General features: G+C 39.0%; 1 protein-coding gene across 22 annotated transcripts in view; it reads left to right on the forward strand.

Annotated features, from left to right (window-relative positions):
* Positions 1-12,310, forward strand: part of LRRFIP2 (LRR binding FLII interacting protein 2) — a 105,938-nt gene that overhangs the window by 17,752 nt on the left and 75,876 nt on the right. For all 22 annotated transcript variants that reach the window (XM_053221707.1, XM_053221706.1, XM_027040632.2 and 19 more), the window contains one exon: positions 2,471-2,614. In XM_053221707.1, the coding sequence (XP_053077682.1) occupies positions 2,525-2,614 (90 nt within the window). In that variant the 5' untranslated portion in view covers positions 2,471-2,524. The remainder of the gene's footprint in view (positions 1-2,470; positions 2,615-12,310) is intronic.

Below are 12,310 nucleotides of genomic sequence, written 5' to 3' on the forward strand. Positions count from 1 at the left end.
GAAGAGATGAATATGGCTCCTGAAGAATGTGGACTTGAGGAAACCTTGCGATAGAAATTTACTGGAAGTCCTTCAGGATCAGAAACTGGAAATAGTCTATTTGAGATCACCTTTTGAGTCTGTATCCTTATTTTTGTCATTTTGAAGATAGATTGCATAGGAGCTGAAAAGCTTTACCCTTTCTAGTATTAGTGAGGATGTCTGCCTACAGAGAACAACTCGTGTAATTCTTTCAAAAACGTTAGATTGCTTTTTGACATAGGTAATGGTTGATCTGCCTCATGTGCACCTGAAAATGGTGATAGGACCTGACCAATGAGTCATTGAAACTAGATACTCCCGACAGATAAGACAAGAAGGACCAGAAAGACCAGAAGTTGTTCCCATTTCCCGCTTATCCTGTGTTTCTTTTTTCTTGTCATCTTTCTCTCCGGGCTGGCTAGCCCGGAGCCTGTTGGGACAGTTTCGTTTGGAGCATTTTTAAGAAAAGATAATTCTTTATGTAAATCTGTGTGCTAGGAATATCCTGACAGGTCTGAGGTCTAGGGCAGCGTTTGTTGAGAAAGAAGGAAATGGGTTATGGAAAAAGAGGAAAAAGAAATACATTCAAAAGAGTGTCTCCAGCAGTGGCTTCAGATAGTGTGTGTCAGCTGTGTGGTGTATGGGGCCTAACTTGGGTGTGATCCACTTTGGGGCCACTTTCTTCTTTGAGCCTTGGACCTGAGTGTTTTCATTACTTTTTTTTAAGTGCATCTCTCCCTGATGTTGTTGGAATGCTAGAGAATCAAAAAGAAGAAGAAAAAGCGCAGCCATAATTCTTTTCCTTCTAATGAAACCGCTGTTAAACTTTTGATACAATCTTAATTTCTTCTGTAATTATTTTTATGTTCCTGGAATTAGAAAATGCCTGCTTTTGTCTCCTGTTTCTGTGAATTGTCTTTGAATGTGCCCTTGGAAAGCTAGCTGAAGGACAGATACTGGGTGATATCACTGTGCATCGGTTAAATTGTCACTCCTGTCTTTGAAAAGCGTTACCTGCTGCTTTTTTTCTCAGTAGGTGACTAGTATTTGTGCATTGTTACTATTAAGGTGTATGGTCTTTAAAATGATGCTGAGCATGGGGATGATGGGAGACTTCTGAAAAACCAGCACCGAGCTTTTCAGAAATTGTCTCGATTTGTGGCTGGGACTTATCAGCTGCTGGTTTCAGGCCTACATTCTTTCTCTTTGTTTCCATTGCTTATCGTGCCCAGATAGATTTTCTGTGGCAGGGTAATGAATTATCATCCGTCTTCATTTTGATTGACAAACATAGCATGCTAGCTATGTGGGAATAAGAAATGGTGTCAGATAAGAGGGGAATGGCCTGAATTTTCATTGGAGAAGACTTTTTTTAGAAGAGTGAATTGATGAAGTTCTATTTTAGTTTGCCTGAACCAAGTAAATTCCAACACATTAAAGTCACTTGGAGTTTTATATAGTTTATTCTACTGGGACAGACTTACATGAGAATTCCTTTGTGACTCACAGTGTAATGAAATTTTGTCAGTTTATTTTGTTAAAGCTAGGAAAAAAATTTTTTTAAGTTAATGAGTATTTTACTAAATGAGCCGTACTTCTCAGGAATGTGTATAGGAGAGAGGGAGGTCATGCAAATGGGGATGCTTTTTCTCATGGCAATCTTTAATTTCAAATACCATGTGTTTGGAAGGTTAGATGATCTTTATTATCCTTATTATTTAATCCTGGCAGATGAATTTTTCTTCTCTCTTTTGTAAAAATAGGTCTCTTTCATAATAACCACAATAATAATAGATCCACAGATACATTCTTAATCATTGGCCTGAGTCAGTTTAATTTGTCACTGTATCTTTGGCACTTTCCACAGTACCTGGCAGTGACAGGCACTCAGATATTTGTTGTGTGGACAGTGTTAGTTATTGTTAATTGCAGAATAATAAGCCTTCATTTGTTCTTTTACGTGGTAATAGTTTAATTGGAATTGTTTCTTAAATTACATTAAACAGCCAACGTACCTTTGTAAGTTTAAAGTTCTATACTAAAATTTCTTGATATGTTCTTTCAGAGCTTTAGACTGAATGACTTTTCTGAAATTTTTTTTTTTTTTTTGCTCTGGAATGGGAATAAGTTTTAGAAATACCTGTATTAATTTTATACTGATAAGTATACTGTATACTGATAAGAATTGCTACTGACCGCAGTTTTCTGAGGCTAATATTATCACACATTCTAGTAGGTTGCCGTGAGTAGTATGGTAAAAAAGTATAAATTTAAGTATTCTAAAATTTATTGGCATAATTTGATAGTGGGAAAAAGTATTTGGTGACTAATTTACATGTAAATTAAATACAGAAATATAACTTCACATTTCTAAAAGCAAATGTATAAAGGAGGTTTAAAGTGATACAAAGAGAAACATCCTAAGTTATTCTGTGTCTGTTTATTTCAGGGCTGAAAACAGTGAAATCACGTTTCACAGTTAAGGACCTGTTAAGAAGACAACATGGGGACGCCTGGTTCTGGAAGGAAAAGGACGCCTGTAAAAGACCGATTTTCTGCAGAAGATGAAGCTTTGAGTAACATTGCCAGAGAGGTGTGTCTGGAAAACCCCCTCCCAGCACTGAGTCTTTGCAAAAGCCAGGGGGTGGGGGGCAGATCTCGGTAGACTTTCTCGTTAACTGAGCTAATTTCAGAATGCTTACTGTGAGATGTTATATGTGGCCTCGAAATGATGTGTTGGAGTGAAATACAGTTACCGTCTCTTTATTTGGCTGTGCCTCTTACCTGAAATTAGTTTTTCCTTTTATTTGTTGCGGATTACTTTGAGGTACCTGTTGGAATGTTTTGAAATTTGTAATTAACCTTCAGTATTGAAACTTAACGTAATTAGAATGTGGCAAATCTGACAGCTGTATCATAGAAACGCTCATGGGCTATACCGTTAACATATTCCAGGAGGCACCGTATAAATGTTGACGGAAACAGTCCTTATTTGGTGTCTGCTCAGATTCAGTTGCTTTAGCTGGGTTTTGAAATACTGCGTTGGATGGGGCGCCTGGGTGGCGCAGTCGATTAAGCGTCCGACTTCAGCCAGGTCACGATCTCGCGGTCCGTGGGTTCGAGCCCCGCGTCGGGCTCTGGGCTGATGGCTCAGAGCCTGGAGCCTGTTTCCGATTCTGTGTCTCCCTCTCTCTCTGCCCCTCCCCTGTTCATGCTCTGTCTCTCTCTGTCCCCCCCCCCAAAAAAAAAATAAATAAAATAAACGTTGAAAAAAAAAAATACTGCGTTGGAATTTTTATGTTTAACTTTTAGCTAGTACCAGAGCTTCTGCAGCATTTTTGTTTTGGTTTGTTGACAACTTAGGAGAAAGAAACAAATGGAAAGGGCTGTCACCTTTGAATCACTGGCAGCATTTCCTGTTGCATATTGGAAATTTAAGATAACTCCCAGCTGTGATTTCTTAGTGAGGTGCCAACTTTGTTTCAGACTCTGACTCTGTCTGCAGCTGCAGACCTGACGGTAAACTAATCTGGCACGAGAATTGGGTAGAGCATTATTAAATTATATTCTTTTTGTGAGGATTAGGCCCTCACCACTTCCTCTTTGTTATTCTTAGTAAATAGCTCATTTAGGGCTAGTGCTGTTTCCTTTTGACATATTATACGGTCTCTTTTTGATCCAGCTCTTTGTTAACTTTTTCCTCTGGTCAGCTACTCAGTTAGCTTTTGAATTAGAAGTCAAATTCTGTAGAACGATGTTTGAGGCAAAGACAAAAGTGATCTAAAAACGGTTGACAAAATTGTGATATTTAAAAAACCTCAAGTGAGGGGCGCCTGGGTAGCTCAGTCATTAACCATCTGACTTCGGTTCAGGTCATGATCTCACAGTTTGTGAGTTCAAGCCCCACATCGGGTGAGCCTGATTCCCAAACTGGGTGAGCCCTGCTTCTCTCTCTCTCTCTCTCTGTCTCTCTCTCTGTCTCTCTCCCTCTCTCTTTTCTGCCCCTCATTCACTTGCGCCCCCTCTCTTTCTCTCTCAAAAAAATCAAGTGAGCTATTTTCAGATAAAAGGGTAAAAGATACTTGAAAATGGAATGAAAAGAAGTTATAGCGATGTTAAGTATTTGCAAAAATGAGGCATTTTGGGAGCCACATAGTTTTAGTTGAAAACTGAAACTACTCAAAATGTTTACCTCCCAAATTGGAGAGATTTATCCAGATTTCTATAAGGAAAGCACATGTGAGCACCTTCTAGGCTTGTCTGTATTTTACTAAATGTTTCAACTCTTTTTTTTTGGATGTGACACTTCATTTGCAAAAGTGGGTGCCTTTAAACATTTAACACTTGCATACTTAGTATGTGACAAATACTATTGTAAGCATTCAAACTGCATTAATTCATTTAATCTTCACAAAATTCTGAGATTGGTTTTATTTTTATCTCCATCTTAACAGATAAAGAAACCATCTCACAGAAGAGTTAAATATTTTTCCTCAGGTCACATAGGCAGGAAATAGCAGAGCTTGGGTTCAAACACATGAAGTCTGGCTCCAAGGTCTGAGCATTCAAACACTCGCTATGCTATACTGTTACTCAATATTCTCCAACTCCCCCAGTTTGTTTTCTGTAACTTTTCATGATTTTGAAAGTACTTGCACATCTTGATTCTCATAATAACTTTGTGTGTTAGGTAGGATAGGTATTGTTATTAGCCTTATTTACAGACAAGGAAACAGATGAAGCTGAGATGAATGTCTAAAAGGTATGAGACCTGGGGCTCAAATTCAGCTCTGTAAAGCCATTGTTCATTCTACTGTACCATACTCTTCCAGAATAGGCAGGCTTTGGAGAGTTGTAAGTGTGGCTTTTAATTCTGGCCCTGCTAGTTGCTGGTTGAGTAATTTTGTTAAGTAGCTACTGTGGATTTCAGTTCCCTCATCTGTAAAATGGGAACAGTATTGTCTTCCTGTATTATAAGGCTGTTGTGGCAATTAAAGAAAATAAAGCATGTAAACCTTTAGCATAGTGTTAGGCTTGCAGTGGCTATTTTGTTGCTTATTAATGTCATAATTGAAAGTGAGAATACAGGTAAAAGAGTCTTTTTTTGTAAAAAAAAAAAAATGTAGTAAGATAGGTGTTCTAAAACATTTTTGATTGCCAGACTCAGGGAGATTTTTCAGCGTTCAGATTCCCAGGCCTTACCTGTGCTTGCGAATCTGAATCTGTGGGGGTTGAGCTCAGAAACCTGTGTCTAAGTGTGTGTGCACATATGGGTATGCACAAACACCTACACTCACACTTCCTCCCAGAGGATTTTGATGGCCAGTCAGGTTTGGGGACCATGAACCAAAATACACTTGGATGGTCAGTTTTTTATACTTCCAGATTGTTTTCCTCCCTGTATATTATTATTTTGCTATGCAATAACAAATTTAATCCGATTATTAAATGATAAGTTATAGTATAATAATAAAAGTTAGTACTATAAAAGGGTTTAAAAGGCCAGTATTTCTAGTTTATGTTTCTGTTTTCAGAGCTCTCAATATGAATATACCATCTCCAATAATCTGGTCAAAAAGCTGATCTTAGCCTTCAACGTGAAAGGGACAGTTTTTACTAAATTGACGACTTTTATTTGCATGGGTGCCCAATGTGTGATGTAGTGGTTTGAAAACTTTAGAAGTTTGGCAGTTTTAACAATTCTTTCATATATTCCTTGTGGTTATTTTTCTTTCCTTTACAGTTTTCATAGCCAATTCTTAATTGTCCATTCATACATTGCTTGGTTGACACTCGCAGATAGTGCTTAATCCTTATTTTCTCCTTTCACTCACACACACACACACACACACACACACACACACACACACACACAACATGCCTGAAGTTAGGAAGAAACAAAAATGAACAGAACCCTTATCATTTTTAAAGAAGACAATAGCTTAATCCTTTTTTTTATAGTTAAATTTTAAGTGTTTAATTTTTCTTTTCTCACTTCAAATTGCTTTTTGCAGTAGACAGGGAATGCCATAAATACAGAAAAATAATCTCTTTTTCCTCCTGCTTACTATTTGCTCAGGTTTCTTTGCTCCTCAGTTGGTCCCAAGTCAGGGAACTGGGGAGAATGAGGAGGAAAAGAAACAAAAGGCATAAATACATTCCGCAGACTGGATAGTTTGCCTGCTAAATACGGAACTGAGTACATTGTGGTAAAACACACACAAAACCTAGCATCTTAACCATTTTTAAAATGTAGGATTCTGTGGCTTTAAGTACATTCACATTGTTGTGTAACCATTATCACCACCCATCTACAGGGGTCGAAGTCTTTGTTTTGTAAGACCTGTGTACATTCTAAGAAGGACATTTAGAAGTTGGAAGATTGCTCTGGGAAGGCAGGAATGTGGATGGATTTAGAAGTCCCACCGTGTAGTAGGCATGTGACTGCTCTGCGGCTGGGGGCGGGGGGGGGGGGGGGGTTGGTCTGTCACAGCTCTCAGAAGAGCTCAGAGGAGCTGAGTCAGAAGGGGTCACCAGCAAGTCCTCTAGGGCGTCAGAAGACCAATGCGGATTCTTTCCTTTCTTGCTTGTTTGGCTTTGATTGTTCCAGAGGTTTGGGGGAAATGCAGTTGAAGCATGGACTTTAAGCGAAAATTACCTAACAGCACAGAGTGTACCAAATTGGGAAGCCTGAGGCCGCTGGCTCTCCAAAGGAAAAAGATGAGGGTTGGGCAAAAGCTGCTTATGCCGCCTTACTTGCAGTAAGTTTGGTGAATGTTATGGTGAATGTTCCCAGAAGTTAAGCCTTTGAAGGGATAGCAAACAGTCTTTTTAAGGTATCAAGAAGCCTGGAATATTACTAATCTCCTTGTTTTGGAGCTGAAAATATGAAGAAAACATGTTTCATGCACATCTCTCCAAATGGAAGTTATCAGAACATTGCTTAATTTCGGATCTTATGATCTGAGAGTCCTTCCAGCTCTAAAAGTCTGTGATTTCCCTTGAGATCCAGGACCCAAAAAGATTCATGCTCTTAATGGACAGTTCTCTTAAATCTAAAAGATCAGTGACGAGCATAGAAATTGATTTTATAGGAGCTGGAGTTGGAGTCTAGCAAATGGAGTGTTCAGAGACTTGTTGAGCAGATGTACATGTGGACGTGTTTGGAGCATATACCTACTTGTGATAACGAAGGAAGGTTTTATTTCTTTTCAACATTTGTGGCTGCTAGAGCTTTCAGATTTCATTTTTTAAAAATAGCTTTATTAAGATATAATTCACCCATTTGAAATGTTTTTGGTATGGTTTTGAAATGGTTTTTGGTATTTTACACCATTATCTTTTAAAAGTTGTGATTATAATATATATAACAAAATTTGCCATTTTAACCATTTTAAGACTACAATTCAGTGGCATTCATTGCATTTACAATGTTGTGTAGCCATCACCACTGTCTATTTCCAAAACCTTTTCATCACCCCAGATGTTAATTCTGTAGCCATTAAGTAAGAACTCCTCATTCCCCTTCTTCCAGCCCCTGGTAACCTTTAATCTATTTTAGGTCTCTAAGAGTTTGCTTAATTCTGGATATTTCATATAAGTAGAATTATATAGTATTTATCCTTTTGTCTTTGCTTTTCACTTAGTGTAAGGATTTCAAGATTCATCCATGTTGTAACGTGTCAGAACTTCATTCCTTCCCCCTCCTTTAAATTACTTCACTCCTTTGTTATGGCTGAATAATTTTCCACTGTTTGATATATTACATTTTGTTTATCCATTTATCTGTTGATGGTCAGTGGTTGGATTGCATTTTGCTGCCTACAGAAGTAATAGTCATCCAGGCATCTAGTGTGAGAATCAGAAGCTTGTGGGTTTTGATTATGGATTACCAGCCTGAATGGAAGGATATAAAGGGAAGAATTGTGCTTATAGTTTAAAAGATACTGTCCAGTGTTATTGTTTTGTATTAAAAAAAATTTTTTTAATGCTTTTGCTTGCTTTTTTTTTTTTTTTTTTTTTTTTTTTTTTTTTTTTGAGAGAGAGAGAGAGGGAGACACAGAATCTGAATCAGGTTCTAGGCTCTGAGCTGTCAGCACAGAGACCGATGTGGGGCTCGAACTCACGGACTATGAGATCATGACCTGAGTGGAAGTCCAATGCTTAACCAACTGAGCCACCCAGGTGCCCCTGTTTTCTATTTTTAAAGTTTGTTTGTTCGCTTGTTTATTTATTTATTTATTTATTTATTTATTGGGGGGGATGGAATATGAGTGGGGGAGGGGCAGAGAGAGAGAATCCTAGGCAGGCTCCATGCTGTCAGCACAGAGCCTGATGCAGGCAGGGCTCACACACCATGAGATCATGACCTGAGCCGAAGTCAGATGCTTAACCAGCTGAGCCTCCCAGGCACCCTTCCTCATCTGGTGTTATTGTTTTGTGGAATGCTAACTATAATAGGTTGGTAGAGCTAATGGTCCTGTGGTTATCTCACTATTTTACTTGAGTAACGTACTCATTTTTAGGATAAATTAAGGATGAAAAACTTTTGACAAGGATAGCAGCTTTTGAAGACGCAAATATTGTGAATTACCATAATCACAATATTTATGGGTGTTAATACCATCTTTCATTTAAGAATAGAGTTGAAAAAAACTGCACAAATGTTGAATGTCATCCATTCAGTATGCACATCTGTTCTCTGCAAGCACATGTGTCAGGTATGAGGGATGTGGGGTAGACACGTCTAACAGTCGTTGCCCTCGTGGTGCTTAGATTCTACAGGGGAAACTACATAATGGACTAGCTCAACTTTCAGTTCCTTTTTTTTCTTCAAAATTAGTATCTACATTTTACACGGTAATTTCTTTTTTTGTCTTGCAAGTTGTGATTGTCAGTGCTGATCAGCGGCATTCTTAGAATCAAGGAAATACAGTAATCTGTTTGCAACTGTGTTAAGTGCTTTGAATAAAAAGTAAACGCTTTTATTAAAGAGTGTGTGGCAGTGGGGCTTGACATGTTTGGGGGCTTTGGGAAGGCTTCCCTGAGGAAGTGCCCTTTCAACTGAGTTCTGAAGAATGAGTGGAATTATTGAGGGGAAAGAGAGTTGCCAGATGTAGGTAAGAGCTTTCCAGTCAGAGGGAAGAATGTGTGACAAGCTTTTGAGACTAAAAGAGTATGGAGAATTCGAAGAAGAATAACAGCAGCTAATATTTACTGATTGCTGAGCTTGTGTTATGTACGAGTCACTGTCCTAAGTTCTTCAAAGGGATTTAGTCCTCATGACGATGCCGTGAGGTGGTCTGCTGTTCTCATCTTATCCGTGGTGAATGCAAGGTGTGGAGAAGTGAGTAACTTGCTCAAGGTCACATAGCTAGAAAGGGTAGGACTGAAATTTGCATGGGGGCTCCTACACCCTGAAAGTATTATGCCTTCCGTGAGATCACTAACACCAACATGCACAGCAAGGAGGAGAGGAGTCAGAGAGGTAGGCAGGAGCCAGATCATAGAAGCCAGTGGTTCTCAACCAAGGGTGATTTTGTCTCCCAGAGGACATTTGGCAATGTGTGGAGGTATTTTGGAGATAACAGGAGGAGGGGTGTGCTACCAGAGCTTGTGGCTAAAGACCAGAGTTGCCCCTAAACATCTTGCTGTGCACAGGATACCCTTCACAACAAAGAATTATCTGGCCCAAATGTCAGTAGGGCCAAGGCTGAGAACCCTGAGGCAGGTTCTTATAGACTGTATTTAGGATTTGGGTCTGTGTCCTAAGAACAGTGGAAAACCATTGAAAGGTTTTGTGTAGGGGCATGACGTGATCAGATCTGTGCCTTGAAAGGATGACTTTAGTGCAGGTTGGAGATTATATCAAAAAGGACATTAGTGGATGTGGGGAGATGAGTCGTGAGACTTTCAGAGGCAGTGGGGGCCTGGCCCAGAGGTATGACGCTGGGCATGTTGAGAGGTGGTTGGGACGGAGAAGTAAGTAGTCGATGCTTGGTGAGTGGCTGTGTTTGGGTAGCAGAGAGGGAAAGGTTTGGATTGTGCATCATCTGGGTGGTGGTAGGGAACATTCAAGTGGGGAGGAGGCTTGGAGAGGGAGGATCACGGATTTATGTGTATTGTATTTAAGGTGTCCGGGAGGCATCTAAGTGGAGATGATGAAGAGGCAGTTTGTGGATATGGATCAAGAGTTCCAAGGAGAGGTCTGGGCTGTAGATAAAAATTGAGACTTATGAGCATGTAGAACGTAATTGAAATTGTGAGTATTGGTGAGATTGTCTAGGGAGGAAGTATAGAGTTGAAAGTAATCATTCCTCAGGTTGAGTCCTAAAGCACTCCAAGGATTTCAAGGTCAAGTCTCAAGTCTTAATTCTGACACTTTTTTGATCATCCTTTTGTGTTTGGTTCACATTGTTCTGTGCAAATCTGATTTGTCTGAAAAGCTGACTTCATAGGAAGCAGAGTTATTCTTGTTTAAAATATTTTTGGGGCACCTGGGTGGCTCAGTTGGTTAAGCACCCAATTTTGGCTCAGGTCATGATCTCGCGGCCTGTGGGTTCAAGCCCCGTGTTGGGCTCTGTGCTGACAGCTCAGAGCCTGGAGCCTACTTCAGATTCTGTGTCTCCCTCTCTCTCTGCTCCCCCGCTCACACTCTGTGTCTCTCTCAAAAATGAATGAACATTAGAAAAAAAATTTTTAAGTACTTTCGAGTGTTCTCAACGGTGGTCTTCAAAAATTTATAAAAGGTTGTGAAATGTGAGTTAATTTTTCAGAGTTTTGGAGAGTGACTATATTTTTATTTCTACTCAGTTAAAAAAAATTCTCCCCCTGTACTTACTGTTTTTATTAGACAAATCCTTTGAAAGAGCAAATCTAAGTTGTTTTTAGTCATTTAGAATTCCTTCCAGTGGCATTAATACATGAATGCAACCAGCGTCCATTGAGTTCAGAACTCTCTCCGTTTTTTTTTCCCATTTACCCCTGGAACTGAGTCGGAGTTCTGGCTCTGTAATGGCCAGTGTCACTCTGAGTATCTCCCTCTTCTTGATTTGTTCTTCTAACCGAAATTAACAAGATTTAGCTTTGTGTCAGTGTGATTGAAATATATTTGGTATAGCATTCATTGTCCTAATCTTTACCATTCCTGTGACTTACAGGAATTTGGAGAAAAAAGTTCACAGAGCACAGTATCAGTAACCTAAATATGAAGACGTTACTGGCCACACCCTTTCTTTTCCTCCCGAAGTATTTCTACTGTGCTTCGTAATTTCCCTTTGGTGAGATGTGTCCCTGCAGAGCCAAAGTTTCAGTTCTCCTGGGTGATCTCTCTGTTAGGTTATATTCAGACCTCAGTAGTGCAGTCTGTAATCTTAAATTTCCTCTCCCATCACAAAAGAATATTTTGCCATCAAAAGGTCTCAACAAAAGGAGTACATAGTCGTTCGACATCAGAAGAAAATGGCTTAAAAATCCCTAGATTTTAGCTAATACATGTAGCTGTTTGTGCTCAGAAAAATTTATACAGTTGGTCTTCAACTACCAAAAACTTTATAGGCAGTAGTTAACCATAATTACGTTGTAAGATTTAATTAAGAAAAAATGGTACCTGAGACTTTCTACTAAAGGGAAGTTGCTAAGAAATCGAGTAATGATTTTTATTTGTTAGTCTGGAAACCATAGCAACACAAGAAATATTATGTCTCAGTTTGTCTTTCACGGTTCTTTTGGCATGAGTGTCATGGAAAAATAAACAAAATTAAACACAGTAAACTCTGAGTCTTAGCTACCTGAATTAGTCATTTTCCTTGAATGTTTCACTTTCTAGAATTTTGTATTTCAGGTTTCTTGAAATTAAAGCGTAGTCTGTAAAGATCCAGATCGTATTTTGTCTTTTCTTCTTATGCCAGTTACATGGGTTTTATCTAGTGGATATACATGCAGGCTGGCAACTCCACACTTGGCTTGGTTAAATGCATTTCTGTCAAATTACAAAGTTTTAATTTGCCTCCCTTGAAAAGTGTTACATGAGCACAGTAGGACAAAAGTTCTAAAGCTAGAGGTTTCTCTCTTTTTTTAAGACATTGAAGTGTGTGTTTTCATGCACTGCTCTTTGAAAATATTAAATGCAGGAAGGTTTTGATAATAGTATAATGTTTGGTGATAATTGTTTCAGATTAAAAAAAGATGAGAAAGAAGGGAGAAAGAAGACAGTATAAACCAAGTCTAGGGTCCCTTGTTTCACTCCCTAGGCCTATCTTCCCCTACCCCTCTCACCCAACAGGGAACT

Source organism: Acinonyx jubatus, chromosome C2, assembly GCF_027475565.1.
Source record: "Acinonyx jubatus isolate Ajub_Pintada_27869175 chromosome C2, VMU_Ajub_asm_v1.0, whole genome shotgun sequence".
Lineage (NCBI taxonomy): Eukaryota > Metazoa > Chordata > Mammalia > Carnivora > Felidae > Acinonyx > Acinonyx jubatus.